This window comes from Strigops habroptila, chromosome 1 (assembly GCF_004027225.2).
Source record: "Strigops habroptila isolate Jane chromosome 1, bStrHab1.2.pri, whole genome shotgun sequence".
Taxonomy (NCBI): Eukaryota; Metazoa; Chordata; class Aves; order Psittaciformes; family Psittacidae; genus Strigops; species Strigops habroptila.
The window spans coordinates 77471925-77495774 of NC_044277.2; the positions used below are offsets into that span (position 1 = coordinate 77471925).

Below are 23850 nucleotides of genomic sequence, written 5' to 3' on the forward strand. Positions count from 1 at the left end.
GGGGTGGATGGCAAAAACTGCATCAGGATACACAGGCAAGACAATGGCCCCCCAAGTATCAGTCACCATAAGAAACACCAAACTAGGTTGTACAGACCTTTGCTCCAAAGCAGTGCTGGTATTGGTATTACTGCTGCTTTATTACTCTTATTACACATCTGCAGCACACCATCTTGCCCATCTTGCCCCTCCTCTTTGTACACTTTTGATTAGCAAGGACCCTTCAGTGCAGATTCCATGCTAGTGGAAAACAAGGCCTAAACAACAAAGTTTTAGTTGTACCAATGCTCTCATAAAATCTTCAACTGTACCAAAATGGAGCAGAAATATAAAAAGAAAGAAAACTAAAAGAAACAGTGGATTGTTCATCTGCTCATATTTTTCTGCCCTTCTGTTTGATGGCCTGAGTTATCCTTTGAATAACTCTTGGGAAAACTGTAACATTATATCAATATTTTGAACACACAAGAAAACTGTGAGAATCGACTCCATTGTTCAGAGTTTATCTTAGAAGTGTGAAAACTGTAGGTGCAGAAAATCCAGTATTCACTTAAAATTGAAAGCAAAGGACATTACAATATTTACATTACTCTTAGCTGAGATCTGGCAGATGACATTCTCAAACAAGTGTTCATGACAATATTTTTAGATGGAGTACATATTTCTGTTCCTTCAGGAATGGAGGAGTGCGTTGTACAGTACCTGGTAGAATTAGAAGAACTAGGTAAGACTCTCTCAAATTTTGAGTTTGAATTTCTAGTGATTCTCTTGAAACAAACTGTAGACTTCGGCAATGAAATATGCTAGAGATGTAATTTCAGATATAACATTTCAGAAATTCCTTTAGGAAAAATAAACATATGGAAACCCAAATATTGAATACAGTCCTTACGACTTCAAGGTGAAACTGCAGTATCCATGCACATAGTAAATTTATTTTAATCCTACACACTGTTAGCAAGAGGTATCACTAATAAAAATAACTCAGCTTTCAGAATGATTCTTCACTGTGACCTCACTGATGCTAAGTAGAAAACAATAACATACAATTAAATTTGAGTTTTTTCTAATAGCTATAAATAAGTGGTCTGCAATGCAAGCACAAGGGAGGTTTTGAAGGTTGGAAAAGACCTTTAAGATCATCAAGTCCAATCGTCAACATAGCAATGCCAAGTCCACCATCAAACCATGTCCCTAAGCACCACATCTACAGGTCTTTTAAATACCTCTAGGGATAGTCACTCCACCACTTCCCTGGGCAGCCTGTTCCACTGCTTGACAACCCTTTCACTGAAGAAATTTTTCCTAATATCCAACCTAAACGTTCCCTGGCACTACCTGAGGCTGTTTACTCTCATCCTAACACTTGTTACCCAGGAGAAGTGACCAACACCCCCCTCACTACAGCCTCCTTTCAGGTAGTTGCAGAGAGCGGTAAGGTCTTCACTCAGCCTCCTTTTCCCCAGACTAAAAACCCAGTTCCCTCAGCCACTCCTCATAAGACATGTGTTCTAGACCCTTCACCAGCTTTGCTGCCCTGCTACAGACATGGAGTGTCCAATAACAGCTTAAGAGCCCCAGTGTTCAAACTGTGATAAAGGACATTAAGTTCACCAAAAGACCACTACAGGAACCTGGGCATGAGCTGTGGTGTCTTTGTTATGGAGTTAGGGGGACAATCATAAGGTATTCCTTTAGAGCAGAAGCATACAATCTATGGAAGATAATTCTATAGCCCCCTAAGATCATTAAAAAGATATGGAGCCTCTCAGCATGAAGACAAAGAGATAAACGCAGGACTCTTCAGTTTCAGTTAGCACTCTAACATGAACCAACCTGCATAACAGCAGGGGATCACTAACCCTAGTAAACACACTTATTTTAAACAGCTGCCACTAAGACAGATATTTTGATTAAAAGAAAAAAAAAATCCTAATATAAAAAATAAGAATGCTCGTTCAAGTTAGTGGCAGAATTTGATTTCTGAAATGATTTTCCTAACTAGTATGAATTCCTATGTACAGCAGAACCAAGTATCATGAAATACCTCCATTACTCGAATTAGCACAATAGATTCTTATCTGGAATACCATAACAGACTTCTTTACTGAAGCATGCAAAGGGTGTTATTCCTCTTTGCACTGCAAGGTCTATGTAATTCCTCTTTACACTAGTTTAAGTTATTTTCTCTAAAATAAGGAAATAAGGTAGACCTTAATCCATTAAATCCGTAATTACTACCTCCGTATTAAAAGAACTTTATTTTAATATAATCTATTAACTAAAAGGTGGGTCTTTTTAAGTATTAGTATTTATTTTTCAATATGAAATCTGGGAATAACTTTATTAACAGTATTTTTTTCTTGTTTTGCAGAGGAATACACATGCATCTTTAAAATTACACTCTACATATTATACTGCCACAAAATCAGCCATTCCCATATGCACTATGGCCAAAGACTTCTAGAAAAATATAAGAATAGTAGTTACAGATGAGAACAAAAACCTTGAACTTCAGGGGTTGCTTATTTGGGGTTTATGAGGCACATCTCTGTATTTGGAAGCATCTATTCAGACACTGACTATGTTTATTATTTCTATTGTGCTCTCAGTCAGGAACCAAACTAGATAATTAGCGAATAGGTCATTTCTTATAGGGATGCTTGAAGCCATTGTTCATGCTATTGTGAAGACAGAAAGCAGAAGGAGGTTGACACTCTTCTCATGCCTAATAAATAGTCTGTATAATTGGCAGCGATGTTCTTTCATAAATAAGCATACACATTTCTTTATTAGTTAATACCAAGTAAAAAAACTCAAACAAGCTGATACACGATTAAGATCTTTGTAATATTACTGATGTACCAGCAGATCATTATAAATACAAATAAATACAAATATCTAATTTTTTTCAGTAATTCAGTTCAATGATAATTGTGTTTCTCTCCCATCCCACTAGTGTCTGTACTTCAAAACTGCAATGAATGGTTTTATCTCTTATTTCATCACAATTACAAATAGAACTGCTAATTTGAAAAGACAAATGTCCCACAGATTAATTCTCTCTGTATGTTATGTTCAGAAAAGTTGATGCATCTGGGAAGAGCTGCGTGTAGCTAACATCCTCCAGATATGGGTTTACTATGTAAGCAGTAGACTGGACTACAGGTTTCACTTTCAGTCCCGAAGCATATGGCAACTGAAGTGGGCTGCTACAGCTGCTAGGAAAAACCCACAGTTCAATTTGAGGTTTCCTCAGGAAAAAAAATGAGCTTCTGGGGTTGGGTTATCTGTCAAATATTGACTGTTGCTGTCTGATGAGCCACACTTGACAAGCAAGTACAAGCAGGGATAGATCCTACATCAAGTTAATGGATCAAAAGACCTCATGGTTTGGGAAAGGTGGAATGTTAAATTTGTAACTCAGACTCCTAGGAAAAGTTTTCATGCATATTTGGACATTTAAAAAGATTGGAGGGGAACCATATTAAAACACTAAGTATATTAACAGATTATTTGCTCTAGTTTTCATTAATAACTTTTAATTTAATTTTATTTTTACAGTGAGGTTAATGATACTCCAAAAGTATAAGGAACTCATGTTTTCTGGGGTTCCCTGAGTATTTTGATTTAAAAAAATCATATAAACCTACGCACATAATCTTTGCAAATAAACCTAGGATCTAGACATTGACTTCTCTCTCTTTCATCAGCATTATGAATACCTAGTTATTCATAAAAATTTATCAGCAAATTTTGCTGCAACTGGGGAGGAAAGCAACCAGGAACCAGCACAGGCTGTCACAGCTGATTACTAATTACATAGCTAATTACTATTACACCCCATAGCTAATTACTAGAAGTAATTAATAAACGCAAATACAAAACACTTCCTAGAAAGCCATTCAAATTCAAAGGATTTTGAAAATCTTTCTTACAATTTGTTATGCATGGACAGTAGTTCTGACATTCATAGTCATAACAACATAGTTGCAGCAAATTTCTACATACAGACAGAGTATACAATTCTTCCTTCACAGGGGAAAAGACCCCACCAAATCAAAACACAGGCCCTAGAGCCGATCAACTGAAAGACTAAAGATCACTGGGAGTTGCCAAGTCTGTTAGCCTGACAGAAATGAGGTTGCTGTAGCTCCCTGGTTTTAATCCATGATTCAGAAGCAGTAACAAGGCTGAGTGTGTGTTCCGAAGAGGTACATGCACACACGCAATGCATACGCCCAGTGGGTGACACATGGATAGGAACACTCAGTACTCAAACACAAATGGCACTAACAGCCTCATCCTCCTCTGGCTGATCAGGATGAGACGGTTTATAGCTGGACGTTACACACATACTCAACATGCTATATCCCTCCTGTAATTTGCATTGGATACTCGGCCTATCCAGTAGCTGTCACTTGGATCCCAGTCTTCATGCTTGCTGGCACCTGGACATACAAATCCAACACCTGCAGTTCCCCTCCAGCTGCGGGTACAGACTCCCTTTTAATCCTGGACACACACATCCCTTCTCACCCTAGCCCACTATGGATCTCCCAGTAATGGGTCTTACACACTGAGCATACCCAGTAACGGGTCCTGGACCCCCTGGATCCCTCGTGCCCAATGATATCCCACATGTACATTATGAGCCCCCCAGTAGCTGGCTCCCTGGTCTCCCGTTGCCTCATGCACAGAGACACACAGCTGCAAAGAGGCCTCTCAGTCAACCCACGGACCATACAGTCACCCCGGACTGGTCTGGACCTCTTAGCCCTTCCAATCACTGAATTCTGAGCTCTCTGGTCTCTCCAGACTTTTGGCCACCTGGATACCTGGCACCCAAGCCACTCATCCAACTCAGTGGCTACACCAGCCTGAGACTTGGTCGTGATCCCACACTGACATAACCACCCATGCAATATGCACACACTCTGTGCTCTCCAGTTTGCTGGCACCACAGACACACAGGCCTTGCTGTCATCCATCTCCAGTTGCTGGCACCTAAACTTTCACACTCACATGCATAAAGATAGAGCCTCTTTACTACGGAAATAGTTAGAAATGGACCATAATAAGGTACGACAGATGGTGCTGATCAAGCACAGAGCATGACCAGATAACGGTGCTAAATAAGAGCCTGTTTATACACCATGGGCCCCATTTATCCCCTTATCCCTCTATTATCCCTTGCTTTTCACTCCCTAATCCATCTCAAACCCTCCCTTTCCTGTTTAGAGGTCTTTCATCTAAACATCCAAGTATAAGTCTAGCACAATACCATAAGGCTCTTCCCTGCATCCTAGAATGTGTCCCATACCACTGCAGGCAGTAGCTCCCTCAGCCTGAAGGGTGATTAGGCAGTATCTTCTGTGGGCTCCTCATGATGGGTTTCAGCCCTGGCCCATGGGGCTGACGCTCTCCTGGGACAGCCCCTGGAGGAGCCTAGGCTTGAGTCTCTAATTACAGCAGGGGGGTTACTCTCCCCACAATGCACCTCTGTCCTCCTTTGGGTGTGGAGAAGAGTCTGTAATTTGGTGCTGGCCCACTCTTACATTTCCGGTGTACGAGTTCTAAAATCCTATTTAAACTATTCTAAACTAAGCTCCTAAAAATTTGTTAACTTTAAAGTCTTCAGATAATAAATTGTTTAAAAACAAGTTTAGACAGCACTAAGCTGGAAGCAGAAGACTTCTTAAAATAAGTATTCACACTGAGCTATGAACAACTTGATGTCTGCATCTGATTGATAGCTCCAAGAAGCTTTACCTACAGCCATAAAAGATCCTTAGGCTTCAAAACATTACATTCAGTCATGAATGTCAGGTCCTTTAGCTTCCTCTTTTCCTCTGTTTTGTCCCTCCTTTCTCGTAAAGGAAGCTTGTGCATGTCAGTGTAAATTCAGATAACTTCCAGAAAAAATATAATTAAAATGGAATTGAACAATTGAAGCCTTAGGAAAAATAGGTCACAGAAATGCTTGCAAATTCAGAAGAGTGATGTTTTTAGAAAATGAGCCTCAAATCCCAGAAATTCAAAGTGAAATTTCATAGTGAAACACTCTATTCTTCAAGACTTTCCCATCATTTCCAATAGTCTACTTCTTCCCATTATATCATGACAAATTAAATTAACTGCTCTTCTGCAATTATAAAAGGACAAGTTATCAAATCAAAAAGCTTTCTCTATTTTTTTTTCACTGTTTCACTGCCTACTTACCTCCTAAGGTATTTATTCTTTTGCAATTTTAATAGACTAACGTATCAGAATAATTTTAATTTTCTACAGACATACTAGAAACAGCTTACATTCGTAAAGTGTTATTAAATCCCTGTCAAAGCGTAAGGCTTGGGAAGTGAAAATACACTCCCATCTTCTTCTTAATAACATAAAACCAGTGTTGTAACACCACTCTTTTCTTCTGTGATACAGACCTGATACTGAGAACATGATTCTTCACTGACTGAACAGCAGCTCCAGACTACAAGTTCCACGCCATTATAAAAATAAAAAATACAGACCATTGCCTCAGAGTGCCAAAACAGAAGTAGAAATGTAGACCAGGGTTGCATTTCTAAGTAAAAAGGGGCAGAGAGAGCTTGGGCACAGTACCACTTATTTTCCATACCCCTTAGATGTTAACATGTACCCGAGCGGTTTTAGCCTATTCCAGCTCTGCCAGACTGTACTCACACATGGCTGGGTAAGGTGTGTGCCAGCAGTTTTTCCCGTAACAAAGTATGTATGAACAGGCCTGCATGTGGATTGCCTTCCAGCACTTTACATAGTCCTCCAACATTATCCTATCACTCTTTGCACCATCAGGCCTTTCTAACATGAGCTCACAAACTTACAGAAGAATATAGGTTGAGAGAGACCTCTGGGGTCACCAAGTCCAGCCTCCTGCTCAAAGCAGGCCTAACCTCAAAGCTAGCTGAGACGGCACAGATCCGCTTCTCTTATAATGAAGCAAGCATATACATCTGAGTTCCACAGAGCTTAAGGTATGCAGCAAAGACACTTAAATGTAGAAACATTATAATGGAAACTATTTACACTATACTTACTTCACTTCAGCACATTTAAAAAAACATTATTCTTCCCTAAAGTTAATTGTAGGGATCACTCTTTCATTCTTTCGCCTCAGTATTAAGGCTTGGATATAGACAGGCAAAACCAGTTACAAAATTCAGATGATTAAAGTACTTTCTAAAATCATCTTTCCTCATTATTAAGTATATAAATATGTACTAAAAATATAACTTCATCTTAATAATTAAGATAATGCTCTTCAGAAAATCCAAAGCTAGTAACAACCCCCATCCCCAAAAGAGATTTCTTCTCTCTTTAAAGAAACCTATTTGGATTAATTACACATAACTTAGACTTTGCAGAAGAAAGGAACGGGCGATGCACAAAGTTTAAGCATAAAAATTCATGCTCATTTTCCTTCTTGAATCTTAGAACAATTTTTCAGTGAAATGGCAGTTCTGCGGTTTTATAAATACACAAATGATATTAATTCATTATGGTATATGTGTTGAAGAACAATTCAATAACCCACCCAAGCCTACCCTTCAGGCAAAACAAAGCATTTAAAACCATTATATATTAGGCACACTTGAGTCACTTCCTACAGACAGGCTTATAAAGATGGAAAAAACGCTATTCCAGTTTGGCTGAATGGCTTGCATCATGGCACAATGCAGAATTAATTCTGTACATAGTAGGCTCATTTTAGTCTTCAGAAAAACACAGCAACTCCTAAATTTCATAGTGTTAAACCAAGTAGAGTATAACAGGTATTAAAAAAAAAAAAAAATATCACATTCACCTGCATTTTTTACATTGGGTTTCATCTACCAGACTTAGTTAACTGCAACATATTAGCAAAATCACACTGACAGAAATATAGAATACCCACCTGTTTTAGGGTCAACAGAAAAGTATGGCTGTCCCTGAAGAATACTGTACACTACTCTGGCACTGTTTCCATATGTAGGGTCGTCTGCATCTGTGGCTGTCACCTGTAGAACAGATGTACCTGTATGTACAAGAAAATGAAAGTTAATTGATAATAAACATAATTTTCTGAAAAATATAAATATTTTTAGATGTATTTTTGAAACTTGTACAGTCCTCAGATTTTACAATTAGAGAGGTTAATAACATTTTCTCTATATGTCATCATCCTATCATATTTTTAAGGAAAACCATTTATTCTAATTTGAAAAAAACCCAGCTTTTTATCTATATATATATTTATGTAACTTAATTACATATATATAACCATAAAACAGTAACTACATAGCATGTATATGTATGCATGTTCACACATACAGATTTGAAACTTGGATATTGCTTAGATTTCCGAAAAACTCATATTTATGGACTTCGGGATTATCTTAATCCACAATAAAAATTAATCTTGAAGTACATATTTAAAATATTTTGCATAAATGTCCCCAAATCAACAAAAGATACTAAGGGAAATCAAAAAGTATAGCTATTGGAAGATATCAAAGATCTGAAAATGGAATAACTACTAGAACCTTGTTGGAATTCAAATGATGGATCCAAATTAGAAAGCTAAAGAGTTCAAAAGACAGATATTTGTATTCTGCTATTATGTACCATTAGAAACACAAAATCACAGTTTCTAGCATGTCACTAAGTAGGATAACTTATGAGTAACATTTTTGTAGGAAACAAAATGCAAAAGTACTGCACAAAGACAAGTGATTTTATATTTCTGGATTTTTATATTTTTTGAAGACATTTAATGATGCATCTTTTTTGCTATCACTGCACAGCACTTCACGTAAGAAATCATTAAATGAAAGACTGCAAGTTAATAAAGGTTCAGTCTGCATTCTGCTTGTTTATCCTTCTACAGGCAGTGCTTTCTACAGACTCTCTTGGCCCAGTACTAAAATACTAAAATAATAAAAACAGAACCAGCTACTCTCATGTAATTCTGCATTTGAAAGTGGCTTCTCAGTTAAATTAACCACTGAGGCATCACCTCCACTCTGGGGTGTTCAATTTCACATCTTAATTGTGAGAAGTATGCTTTTGAATTGACTCCCTTGATCTCACCTACTTGTCACACTTTGATTTGCTTCATGGAACAGTTTCAGAGCATGCTAACTAGATTCCTTTGGATGAAACTAAACCAAAAGATGTGCTTTGGCAGCACATGTGATTTATTCTCACTGCTAATGGGCATTTAGTCTCAGAGACCAGACAAGAGCTAGTCTGAAATAAGATTTCCCCAAAACATATGGTGTGGACATCAGATCCTCAATTCCAACTGTTTAATTTCATAGATTGGTTTCCACTGCACAGAATTGTTTGGTACTGTGCACACTCAGTATACACTGGGAATACAAGTATTTAAAATCACAGAGTCTGACTTCAAGTACAGCAAAGCAAGCATGCAAATCTTCACAGATTTGGATTCATCACTGTTTAAGAAACTATTCATTAATAATAACACTAACTTGGACACAAAAGGTTGCTCTTTGTACCTCTACTGGCAATTTGGTAAAAGGTACAGCAAATGCGCCTGCATACATAAACATAGTGTCTTCTCGTCTCTGAATAGCCCAAATGCATACAGTCTTTTAGATAAATATATTCACACAGCAGATACAAGGAAACCTTGCTGAATTTGAACTGGAATATTGTAATAAAATCAAGCTGGAGCTAGTAATCTGTTCATAGTTATTCAGGAGTTAATGGTAAACCTAACTAAATTACAGTATTTCAGTTTATGTGGCAAGGTAAACAAATATGAATTAAAGTTAGTGCAATTTTCTTAAAATGTTCTAGGAATCTATTCAGTCATACTTATTTGCTATTTAAACTTAGAATAACAGTTCCTGCAAACTACACCAAGTCACTTCAAAGAACAGAAAATGCATTTTTTCCCATATTCTATAGCTTATATAATACTGTAATGATATGTTTCCGTAGCCCAGTATGGCAGTGATTTTTAACTTGAGGTGAAAAATCTGTGACCTTTCTGTCTTCCAGTTACCAGCTTGCTGTATTCAAAGATAAAGGCCTGTCCACAATAATTTATTCATGGCTTCGTTATTTTATGTTGGAATTTGTGGAATCATTAAAGATAAATAGTTTACTGGTTTGGTTTTTTTTTTAATTGCATACAACAAAAATATGCCCATCCAATAGTCAGCCAGTCACCTACCATAGTTTGCTACACAGTGCTGGGCAACTTCTGTACCTGTCAGTTTGCATTTGCACTTTTTCCAGTTCTAGATAATCAAGGTAGGTTTGGGAATGGATGAACAGATTTTGGCTATTTTGAAAGAATACCAGAAATACTGAGATTTCATGGTTCTCTCATTCTCCTCTCCTCTCCTTTCCTCTTTCCTCTCTTCTTTCTCCTCTCTCCTCTCAGAAGGTAGGGGCTAGAATCTGAGTGCTCACTGATGTGGGACAAAGAAAGAGGTCTACTGAAAGGCAGTATCTCACATAAGCAACTGACAGGTCATTTTAGCATGAATGGAATGCTATTATGCCTTAAAATCTGCCACAGTGATTTTCAAGTACATCTGTATCTCTCTCCTAAGAAACACCTGATAATAGTAACTTGGTATTGCACAGTGGCAAAGTGTTCTCTAGCTAAAAAACCACTTAGAATCACAAGCTTTAACTCAACCCCCCACCCCACCTCTCGAACCCTCGTTTACTGCAATGTAGCTCATCAGATGCTTAACTTTTTCACTGTAGTACACAAGCATGCTCAGCATCTTATAGGATGTATCCATACTGGCCTTTTGCCTAACTCTTGCATGATTTACTGAGCACAGAGGAAACGCAGCTTGTAAAAGCTGTGGGTTAGAATGCCTTGTGAGAAAAGGTAAAGAAAGTACCTTTACCTTCCAATTACTCCTTTCAAAGTTAGCATCATTCAGCTCATCAACATGACAAATCATGATTCCAAATATATTTGTACCATTCAGATGCAGAATCAGTTTTTGATGTTGAGACGTGTGAAGAAGGATTCAGATGGAAAACTATACAGTACAGCTGCCTTGCTATTTTTAATGTTAATAATTCTGAGGAAAATAATCTAACACAAAAAATAGGGATCTAATTTCCCCAGAGACCTCAGAGCAGATATGAACATCGAACCCAGAGGCGTACCTTCCATACTTTCTTCACTAACCTACTGTGACAGTGCCTGTCAAGAAAACCTCCAAATTTTGCTACGAAAGCATTCTGACACCCGAGTTAGGTAATAAAAAGATTTTTTCCCCAAAGTGGAGGCTTTGCTCCTTCAGAGTACAACAACCATTCCACATGATTTCCTGTTACAGTTTAGAGATTCCATACTGGGAATTCTGTTTTCTTAGCTAATGCTCTATACAGAGCTGTAAAATATGTCTGTATGCTCTGAACACCACTCTGTAAGCTTTGCATTTTTTCTGTTATCAAAAATAAGGAACATTCATTTGGGAAAACAAACTGTAGTTTTATTTCAAAATCTCTTCTTTTGGTTTTCTTTGGGTTTTTTTTTTTTTAATATGTTCACAATAAAAATTTTGTAAAATTAGGTATCATATAAAAGCTGAAGAGAAATACTTCAATCTGTCTCTCTGAAGACAAATTTTTGATATATAATGAAGCAGTTCAATAAAGCATGTCTGTTGAGAATGCAAATCTCTATGCATGACTTTCCATAGTTTGCTGCATTGTTAAGAGAAGATGTTTTAGTTTAATTCTACATTACAAAATAGTGTCTTCACCAGGAAATCAACATGAGTCCAGCGACTGTATCATTGATTCAAGTCCTCATTTTAGAAAATCACAATATTTTTGTCTGATATCTTTATTATAAGATAAAAATCAAACAACACACAAAGATAAAGAGACACTTCTCATGCAAATCGTATTTATGAACACCATGAATACTGCCTTCCATATTATCTGAAATTATGACTACCTCACATTATAATACCCTGGAAAGAGTTCAGAAAAGTCCAATGTGTCTACTAATTTGTTAAGGAGAATTTATTTGGAATACACTTCTTATGCATGACTACATAGAACACTAGAAAATTTAATATGCAGTGTTCCACTCATTTTGAAGATACCTGAATGGAAGGCTTTTGCTGTTTGGGGGGGGAGGGGAGGGGTAGGGGGAAGTTTTTCTTTAAATTTAGATAGAATCACAGAATGGTTTGGATTGGAAAGGACGTTAAGATCATCTAGTTCCAACCCCCCACTAGACGAGTGATGATAATGATGACTCTTTCATAAAATAGAGCATAGGTCTCAATGAAACTGAGCTTTTTACACTGCAGAAGAAATAATTTCAGATATAAAACTTGGATCTTGAGCCAACTTTTAGGAGAAGTGTTCAATGAAGACAAGAAATAGGTGTTTTCTTTCAGTTCTTCCAGCACAGTACATAAAACATAAATAATATGCTCACTCTATGCCATAGGAAACACTGCAATCTAATATTTGGCAAATAATTTAACAAAACTTACCTGTACTTTCTTGTTACCTAAAAAACCAAAAGCCATAAACATCCTACAGCTTTCACAAATAGATCAAGGGTCAACTTGTGGCAAAAATATCAGCTAACTGCTTGAGGAGACAAGATAGGAATCTGCTGCTGAAATTAACAGCATAACAGAGATGAAAATACCACCAGCCACTCAGCACAAGGGCTGTTACAGAGAGACAGTAGCACTGAAAGTTCATTAAATGACATGAAATAAAGTGGAAGATATTTTTAAAGTAGTGAAGCATTCTTAGGAATTCATACAATAACAACAAGGATTTCAGTGATGTATAGACTCCACAGCTAAATATCAAAAAATGTGCTTATTACAGAACTAATAAAACTGGCATAGGGATGTCCATTATTTGACAGAAAATGGATCCTGTGGAAGCAATAATAGAATTAATCTTCCTGAGACTGCAGACGATAAAATGCTTTCAGAATGCAATGAACAAACAAATCAATAAAAGAAAACAATGATCATAAATTTGCAAGGAAAATATGCTGTAAGCTTACAGCAGATTGCCTGTATGGCAGGATATGAAAATTCAATTATATTGAAACAACACAAAAGTGTTGTGGATATCTGTATAGATATTTTAATGATTTACCTCATGTAAAACCAGTAAAGTATTTAATTTATAAAATATATGCATTAATGATATGTTCTAAGTTACCAGCTCGGCTTAAACCACAACACACTAAAACTTCTTTGGTTTACCATAATCCACTCTGTTTTATAACCCAAAATGCCATCCCAGACTACTCAAATTGTTGTTTGGAAAACAGTAACATTTATAATGTAGCTGAACAGTAATACCAAGATTGAGACTCCTACAGAATTATGACTAACATCTATGTAAGAATACTACATTTTGAGAGGACGAAAAGAGAGGGGAACTTTGAGTGAACAAATGAAAAATAATTATATTGGCTGCTTTTGACTTTGAGGATAACATTGATTTCCACTGTCTTTCCTCCTATGAACAAAATAAAAGGCTTCCACAGGGGAAGGAAATAATCAATTAATTAAAATGTTCCATTAAAGACAAAGGAAACTAAAGAAAGAGGAAGACAGAGTTATGCATTTTTGAAGACAGCTGATAAAGGAAATGAATTTAACATCGAGAGTCTGTGGTGTAACAAGAGACAACTGAGATAAGAGCTTAGATGCTACTGAAATGAGCTCTAATAGTAAAGCTTTGTGCCACAGTGAATTATCAAAGACAAGTGAAGAGGTTTCATACAGGCCCACAACATTCCTAGTGGGAATAACCTCACTGTAGTACTTCCCACAAAGGTGTCTTGATAAATAGACCTGGTGTTATGACATTACTCACAGAAATACTGCTCTTCTACATGTCCATAAGATTCTCTTGGGGATGATATTTGCAATAGTATGCTTAGATGGTTAAAACAGGCAATTGCACATTAAAAACACATCCTGTTATACGCACTAGCATCACTCTGTAGATGGTATGGACCTACATGTTTATAGCCTGAAGTAAAAGCTGGTATCAAAGAAGTCAGTATTTGAGAGCAAGAGATTTAAGAGAACAATGAACAGCTTGCAAATTATTTTAAGGAATATCTTTGATCAATAACCTTATAATCTTTATTAGCTAGATACTGACCAAGTAAGAATGGCTAACACAGATTGTTCTTCTGGTAGAGACCCAAAAGGCTATTAGAAATAATAATGTTAAATCATTATAAGAGTGTATTCAAGGCCAAGTTGGATGGAGTCTTGGGTGACATGGTTTAGTGCGAGGTGCCCCTGCCCATGGCAGGGGGGCTGGAACTAGATGATCTTAAGGTCCTTTCCAACCCTAACTATTCTATGATTCTATGATTCTATGAAAAGGTGGAATGAGGGGGAAACAGAAATTACAGACAAAGATGAAGTAGCAGTTAAGAGAGAAAGAACAGACTGTGGAAAGAAAGAAATTCATAAAAGGGAAGTTGAGGGGGAATATGAGAACAATGACCTATGAAAGAAGAAGAAAGAATGAAATAGGAGGAGACCAAAGAAAGATGTTTCTCCCTTCATGCATTCTTCCTGTGAGAGGGACCACAGCTTAGAGTGCTCCACAGCTGGGAAGAGACGTCTGAAGTAGCACACTGTGAGAGGAATCAGAAGAGAGGAAATGACTGGAAAAGGAGAAAAATACTACAAGTACCTACAAAGGACAAAGTAGAACAAGACAATTATGATGCAGACTAGTAGATTATTTTTCAGAACATAACATATGGAGGACATTTTGAGCAGGAAATCAAGGAAGTACTCCTTTGTGTCAGTGGAGTGGCAGTGACAGAAAGAATGAAGAAGCAGTCACTAAGTCAGGGGAAAAGAAAGAGAATGGGGGAAACTTCTTACCCTCTTAAAACACGACATTTGGTAAGCTGCAAAGTCCATTTAATACAATTTGATTTTGTACGGTAGATAGGAAAGCATACTTATTCTCTATACAAGATTAACTCCACTTACGTCAGCGAAGAAGCCACTGGTGTAAAAATCAGTCTCTGCTTCCAAACTGTCAGAGCTCTGAACTCCATGGTTCAGGATTAAAACTTAGTATATTTCAGTATTTCCAGGACTGCTATGATTACTACCTGTTCGCAAGTATTTCATTTACTACACTTCATGTGTATATACAAACAAAGAATTGTACAGATATTTGGAATGCACTATTTTTACTATGCACATCTGTAATAGAAGCTGTGGTTTTGGCACCTCAAATAATAAGAATATATCTGAACTATATTTCTAACAGGGAAAACCAAAGGTCACTACTTTTCTGAACTTCAGGTTGCTTTATCAGAAACTTAATCAAGGTAAATAAACATATGACACCATGGTCTAAAGTAGTCTAGAAAATTAGTTTCTTTGTATTTATTTAATTCTGTGAATTGCGCAGACTACTCATATAGACATAAGACAATACCATAGTGTAGTTGAATGAGGAATATGTGAACACATCTTGTTTCTAGAGTGCAAAGTATAATTTGCCCAGGAGTGTCTGTTAAAGCATTCAAGATTAAGAGTGACTCTCTACAGTCAGCATGCGTGTGTAGCCTGTTTTCTTAATATGAATGTTCCAAGTAAAGTACAAGGTTGCATTTGATGACTTCCTATAATCTCAACTGTAATATGTTTTGCATACAATCAATGATACAATAACCGTGTCATAACTTTGTCAAACAGTATGTGGCATTTTAACTTGTTAAAAGATTGCTGAATGTAACAATTCGTTTTCCTTACCCATTTCAGACATCTCTGGCACAGTAACAATGTATGGTCCATCTGTAAATTTTGGTGCATTGTCGTTGATATCCTGCACTTTGATAATAAATTCAGATTCAGGCTCGAGTGGCTTGTTTGTCCGTCTATCAATAGCTTGGGCATGAAGCACATAGTGCGTCTTCTGCTCTCGATCTAGGCTTTTGGTTGAATGGATGTCTCCAGTCGTGTCATCAATAATAAAGATAGTCCCTGCCCCTTCTCCAGTAAGAATGTATTTGACTGATCCATCACCTTTGTCGGAATTGGAGTGCAGCTGTAGAATATAAACACATAAAATCATACAAAATGACCTATTAAACTTCATAAAAGGTTATTACACATAAGATCTAAAAACTATAATACTTCTGTTAGCACCATTCTACTTAGTTTTTAACCTTCCCACCTTTTGTCATAATTCCTTATGTGGCATTGCTGTCAAGTCGATCATTTTGTTCAGGATCATAAACACCCAGCATAGTTCACTTTTTAAGATGGGATTTTTTTGGTTCTATGTCCATTCTAGAAAACTTCCCTAAGTCAAGAATATTCTAGTAACTGGGGTGGGTTTTCTTTTATTATGGTTTGGTTTTAGTCCTTCTAGCAGTTACCATACAGCACTCATTGCTAGAAACCCTGCCTTAAGTACTAAGCCTGAAGCTGTCACGCTGAGGACTGCTTGCCTCAATGACGTAGTTCAGTCCAACCACCTATGTTACCTTCTGTGGCCGCAAGGATAGCATAGTTTACTACAAAAGGAAACTGTGTAGTGTGGCAGTGACAGATGTATGTCCTGGATTATCCTATCCCACAACAAAATACATCCATTTTCTCTCGGTTTTGCTTATTTAGTTCTAATTAGAAACTCATCTAATTTGCTTGTATTTGAATTATTTCTAATGAAGCAATGAACTTTGATACTTCTAGCATTTTCATTGGTCCTAACACACACTGTGCTATAAAATACACATTAAATATATTACCCCTCCTTCAGGATAATAAAGCTTGCGTTTATTGGCAGGCGAGGGGAAAGGAAAAGTTAAAAAGTACCCTGATGTACTAAGAGATAACATGAAACAGCTACCCACATTAAGCCTCAGTGCTTCTAACTTGACTTTAAAGAATTGCCTGTTTAGATTAAAAATCAAGATGTGTTCTCTGAGAAGGAGAGGTGATTTTTGATGATAGATTGAGAAGCTTTGTATTTTTTTTTCTTTAGAACAACTTTGAGAACAGAATGTATTTACTGAGGTGCACAATGAGAACAAAGTGATAATGCAGAAATGAACAGCCTCAGGTATAGTGCAGTTATATTGTGATGTTAAATCAGAAGGGAAACTTCCTAATTTACGAACTCATTTTTATTCTTATCTCACTGCTCTGACTATCTCTCAATATCTGCAGCATAGCATTACTAAGTTTCAGTTTCCAGACTCCTTTCCATTCTCAGTTCAGAAACTATTTGAGGTTGGATAGAGAAAATAGACTTTTGGGGGTACAAATCATCTTTTTTCTGACTTAAATCATACAGAGATGCTGATTGATAGCTTCTCACTCTCTACTTCTATTTTTTTTTCACATCTTTGTCTTGCCTTTAAAATTATCTAGTTTATTTGTAAAAAAAGCAAGCATATGGGGCTTGATAACATTTTTTAGTCTTGTGTACCAAATCTATGAAATTATGGTGTCGCACCTAATTTATATTTTGTCCTGTATGGGGTGGGGGGAGGGGGGTAGCAAGGGAAAGTCTAATAAAATTAAGATTGTCAGCTCATGTAAACTTCAGCATACCTTCAGTCAATGCACCAGGCAATTATCTGAGCCACAGGAAGATCTGACTGGATAACCAAACCAAAGCTGGGTCACCACTGTGGACCCATTTTTTTTATTTTGAAAATGGAAGAGAGAAAGAAGCAGAGAAAGGGTCTGTTTGCTCGGCTTTGCTTTTATAGGACAGCAGGACAGTCTTAAACCTTTCCTTAAAGAAGAGATGGGCAAAATTCTGGTTACATCTCTTTTTATCCTCAGAATAATACTGTATTCTGTTAAGAAAGGAATAATTCACTCAACATAAAATGCCAGAGATCCAAACTTACTAGAAAGTCAAAATGTTAGTCAAAGTTATTTATTCCTAAAAACAAGAATAGTAGGTACTCTGGTATTCTAATCTTGGTTTGCTGGTATTCCAATTTTTCAGAAACGATCAATCAGAATTGAGTATCTCTGGCTGCAGGTTCGTTTTTTGATAAAATTATTCCTAAGTGTTCATGTTTGCAAATGTTAACATCTGCCTCTCATTTATGGGGGGGGGGGAAGCCAACACACACCACACACACACACCCCCCCTCCCCAAAAAAAAAGAAAAAAACCAAACAAGAAAGCCAAGAGAAAAATTGTATGCCCAGGAAAATGACAAATTTGCTGAGTTTCTGAGTTCTATAAGGAACTCAAGTTGAAATTACCCCAAACTGAAAAAGATCAGAAGAATCTCCATCATTGTCTCCTTTTAACTCTGCATGCATATATGTAAAAGCATATTCAGGTACACTATACAAAGATCCCAGCAAAAATCACTGTGTTTGTAACTGGAATTACGGAAAGTATGAACCAACTAAGAAACTGGTTACATACGTAAGAAAGCAACAGAATAAAGAACTGCTGTAGAATTTCAGAAGTAAGCTTTCTTCAAAAAATCCAAATATCAACATAGACATGGTGTTCCAATACCATGCTATAGAAAGGCACACCCAGAAATTCACTGTGATAGCACAAATTAAAATATTAGATATTATTCGTTTTGTAGAAACAATTATTTGTACTTGTAATCAGTGATGAAAATGCAGGTACATTTTGAGTCACGGGGCTTTTATATCTAACAAGTAATAGAAGTTAAGAAAACAAAAGATTCTCAGCTGACTGCACGGCCAACCAGTGATTCCTGCTAAACATCCTGTTACCCAACAAACTTCAACTGAAAAATGCAGTCAGGAATTAGCATTAGAAATATTAATAAACCAAAAGCCTTCAATTTGCAGCTGGGTCTTTTACACTGCAGTTGTAAGACAATACCTGAAAACAAGAGAAAGCTAAGAGAAGTTCCTGCTTCCTTACTTCCTGATATCTTACATTGTTTGAAATATAACACTTTGATTTATGCTTTTTAATTTCTATGCTGAACTTTAAATTCACGCAGAAGGATTTTGCATAGCATTTCTACTGCATAAAAAAGGGCCTTTCCTTAGTCAGCTGGTTTATATTTGAGTTTTTCTGTAAAGCAAAGATTAAATAACTGTTTGTCTTCTTTAATACTTCCTCTCAGTACAAACTGGCTCAAGAAAAAAAAATAAAATATCAAGGCTTCTCTCAAACACATTTACAATATGGGTTGTGCTAAAGACAGCCCCTGGGAACCCCTGCTTAAGACAATGCCTACCAGACTAATGAGATTCATGTCCCTCAGCACGGCGCACTCCTTTCTTTTTCCTGCGTACTATGAAATCATCTCCACAATAGGTGGTTTATTCCACAAAAGCATTTCTAACCAGAATAAATGGGATTCACTGTTACAAATACATGGTTTGGGAGACTGAAATTCTGCAGCTATGTCTATAATGATTTATAAAAGACAGCAAGGGAGCAAAATATAGCTGTTCAATAGTGAACTTTCTCTCTACTTGGGACTACTGTAACTATTTCTCTTTCAGATTAATTTGACAGAGAGTGGGGAATGCCACTAAGCAACACAGACTCAAGCCAACCCATGTTCTGTTCACCAGTTTAGACCTAACCTGTATGATCTGGGAAGCCATCTCAACCCAGATCCCTAGAAAGGGTGTGGACATTCCATTTCTCTCTGTCAATGACTACTGCAAGAACATGTATAGACTAGAGGATGAGATACTCACATGATGCAGTAATATGAATAAATAGCTTTGATAAACACTAAGTGTGGTGTTATTTTTCCCCCTGCTGCGCCAGTCAGAGACATAAAGTTGGAACATTGCAGGCATCTCTTAATTTAAAAAGAAATACAAACGCATTGCAAACTGAAACTCATAATGTTGAGATGAGTAATGAGCATTGAAAAGAAATACAAGGGAAATAAGAAACATTCGAACACAACTCTCCGATTTCTCTATGAGAGGTTTTAACTACGACTATGAAAACATAAATTAAATTGTTTTTCAGTACGTCTTCGTTTCTATGATAGTCCACTGCATCTGATGATTATAGATTGATTTGTGATATCAACTTTTTAACTGCTACTTAAAGAAGCTTTTTTTTCTCCTTAAATTGTTTCAACTTGCTTCCCTGAGCAATCTCACCTTAGACCCCAAACCATTTTAAAAATTACTTTGCCTAGAGACTATAATCACTAGAGACTATACAGCTTGCGCTCATTACTTGGCCTTCCCTACCCCCCAAGGGCTCCCCAAACCCACCCATGGCTCAGGAGCTCACTGCAGCCCCCCAGGGCCACCATCCCCAGGAAGCTGCCTGACTCTGCTGCTCCCTGACAGCAACATCTCTAATCTCCCAACTTCCAGCCAGTGCAGGCTTCTGAATTCCTTGTGGAAATGCAGTTTCTATCCTATTTGATGGGCTGGCTTCTGAAAACATTTATCACTGCTGATCTGGTTATGTTCCTAACAAGAACATATCCATTAATTATTCTGAAACTGTCCACAACCAGAAACCACCAGCAAGTATTTAATTTTCATACCCTGTTGGGCATTATTCCTGTCTTTATTTCTCAGATTTTTTAGGAAAAGGAGTTAAAAGAATAGACGAAGAGCATATCTAGAGTGTCACCATTATCAACCCAGTGGGCTCCACTTCTTGACACATTTAGTAACAGGTTGGATTCAGGATGATTTATGACAGTTTCTCAATCCTTAGGTAGTCTGTATCAGCAGTGTATGACTGATTTTGCAGAATAGTGACCAAGGTGCCCTTGTCTGGCTGAGATTTAAACATTTTTCTTCCATCAGTCCATTTAAATGCTTTAACTTTCTTTTAGTATTTCTGCAGAAAGTGTAGAAGGGCTGTATTTTCCAAAGGCATAATCTGAAGAGGCATACCAAACATTTCAGTTTCTTAAAAGAGTTTTCTTTACATTCTTATTATTAATTTTGATATTACAAGTCTTGAAATACTTATAATTTGATGCACCAATACATTAACTGCTGTAAAATGAATGCACAGATTGTAGGCTTATTGCCCAGCTAATACAGTTTTTTTACTGCTAGTAACTGCAAAGCAATCAGGTGGCTAAAGCCTAATTGCAAAACCAAACAGACAGGTACCTACTGCTTGGCTACTGGCCTTATTCACCACCCTTCATGTTCATACATATTTTACTTCATTGTTTTGGGTAATACTTAGCCACATCACACATCCAAACATTTAAGCATATGTACTCGTCAAGAAAATGATCACAAATAGTGAGAAAGAAGTATAGAAGCAGGGCCCAATGGGAAGAAGCACACCAATAAGTACTATAAAACCAATCAAAATACTGCAGAGGAAGGCAACATCCTGCTCCTGCTGGAAATGTGGGATGCTAACAACTCGCAGTGATAACCACTCTCCCTGCACCTGCCTAAGGAACACGAGACACAACCAGGAAACCATGCATGACCAGGAGAACGAGAAAGAAGCCTGGATAAGAGGGGCAGTTGTAAAGTAGAAGAGTTGTCTATTTGTGATTTAATTGTGTGCTGCTTCCCCCCATTTGCCTTAACTGAATAATCTGGATTCTTGGTGTGCTGTGTGGGTGGCATTTTAAGAGAACTAGTAATTACTAGTAATTACTTTTACAATATTTTAATTCTTTTAATTCTTGGGATATGAGATATGTGCTGTTATGTTGAAAAAGAAAAAAATATGAACAGATTCCCATACACGTGCTAAATTCAAATCCGAGGCTGATTTGAAAAGATCAAGAACCATTGCACTAACTTAACAAATCTGATAAGAGCAGAAGTGGTTATGTACATATAAACTTATTTTAAAATAACTGCAGAGAATTAACTTAAAACTTATTGTTGACAAATAATAAACAAAATAATATGCATAGAATTTCAAAAGCAAAACCTAAGTTCTTGTAGTGACACTACCATTATGTCTTTTGACTAAAGCATAGTCTTCCGCCTAGGGAGCAGCACATTCTTTCAAGGCGAGCAGCAGAACCTCCCCTTCCCAATTCTGCTGGCACTGCCAAGCAGTTTAATCACACAACAAGAAGGCCCCAGCACAACAGTACCATAGCAAAGTCTACCAATGAGTGCCCAGCCTAGACCAATGACAAAGCTGTTCCCAAACATGAGCTAGGACCTTTAGCAAACCATAGGAGAATATATTAAAAAAGAATGTATGTACACTCCTTTACTTTTGTTATGCAGAATTGTTTAATGCTTCACTAAAACCATCAAAATGTAGATACGTATAAAGAATTAGTAGTATCACACTAAAACACTGAGTAAAAAATGTTTTAATCTACTCTCTAACAGCACTGCAATCATGTTGACTTCCTTTGATGTTTATGTAGACACAACATGTAATTTAAAAGAAATGATACCATAACTTAGTAGTAGTAAAAACCTCATATAAAATTGTTCTGAATGGCGCACACTGCAAAATCAGTCTAACTGATACTACTGAAATGTTCATTGTGCCTATGCAGTAAAAGCATCCTCAGATTTGCCGCAGACTTGCTTCGTTCAGTCTGAGCTATAAAATATGTTTTAATGAAATATACTGCTCTGGGCAATGTCACACGTTTTGATGGAATTCTCAGAGGGAATCATTAGCCCAGGAGATAACTGTATTATCCATAGCAGTGTCCACAAAACGAGAAGAAGCTATTCCACACCTTTGTCAAACAGAGGAAGAAAATATAGAATTGCAATTGCCCCCATCTGCTGAACGGGTTTTCTCAGATAGAAAAAAAATAATTGGATTGCAATCATCCAGGAAAAACACAACTGAAACTGTATTAACTTCACAGTGTAACACTACAGCATATAAACATCTGTTCTTCCAAGATGTGCTTATCTGAAGTCCGCTCCTTTACTTCTGCTTTTGGGAAGACTGGGTAATGGCAAAAGTATGCAGGTGCATAGACAATCACATCTAAAGTAACATTAGGTGTACTAAAGGTGACACAAGTGGTCAAGATTAGCTTCAATTTTATCTCTGTACAAAAGGAGGACTCCAGTGAAAGACAAGAAAAATAGAAAATGGAATCCTAAAACAACACAAAAACGTTTATGTATAAAACTGTTGTTTCATTTTCAAGGAACACTATATACTTTTAAGAAAAATACAATCCAAAATTGTACTTTCAGTGTACTATGTGTCTAAATCAATATAGAATAAAAATACTTCCTCTCTGCTGAAGTTTTCCTCTGAAATCTCTTCACAGCAGTAGGCTTTCATTTTAGACATCTTTTACTTGGCCAAATGCTAAGAGGGCATAGAGACCATTCTTTTTCCAAGAAAGAAGGATTTACACAGCATGGTTTTTTACAGGTTTTAAAGAGCTGGACAGGCATCCAGTTGCAGACCATGCTAACGAAGGTCTTCTGAAAGTATAATTATGCAAATATATTTGTTTGTAGGTCCCAGGGCTAAGTAACTACAGCTGAATGAACCATTACTCTAAAACATGTTTGAAATTAAGCTGGTCTTTTTGTTTGGGTCTTATCTAAAAAAAGATTATTTTTAAAGAGAAAACAAAACAAGACCCCTCATTCCCCAGTACTGCATTAGAGCCAGAAGAGTTGGTTCAGAGTTGCAGCACACTGCTTCCACTCTGCAACCCATAAAATGCTCACCTCCCGTGACACTTATGCAGAATGGCCACAACATATTAGTGAAGAAAAGTGTTTCACTCTTTCATATCGTATCAACTTTACTTCTGACTAAGCAAGGAAAATCATTAAAAGTCTTCTATTTATTTTTCTTCTATTTATAAAAGCTTCTATTTTTTCAAATCTTGCAGTCTCCTTAAAGGGCAAGTATC

General features: G+C 36.9%; 1 protein-coding gene across 11 annotated transcripts in view; it reads right to left on the reverse strand.

Annotated features, from left to right (window-relative positions):
* Window positions 1-23850, reverse strand: part of CDH18 (cadherin 18) — a 513966-nt gene that overhangs the window by 109693 nt on the left and 380423 nt on the right. For all 11 annotated transcript variants that reach the window (XM_030500750.1, XM_030500758.1, XM_030500767.1 and 8 more), the window contains 2 exons: window positions 15807-16101; window positions 7928-8047 (listed from right to left, as the gene is read on the reverse strand). In XM_030500750.1, coding sequence (XP_030356610.1) covers window positions 7928-8047; window positions 15807-16101 — 415 coding nt within the window. The remainder of the gene's footprint in view (window positions 1-7927; window positions 8048-15806; window positions 16102-23850) is intronic.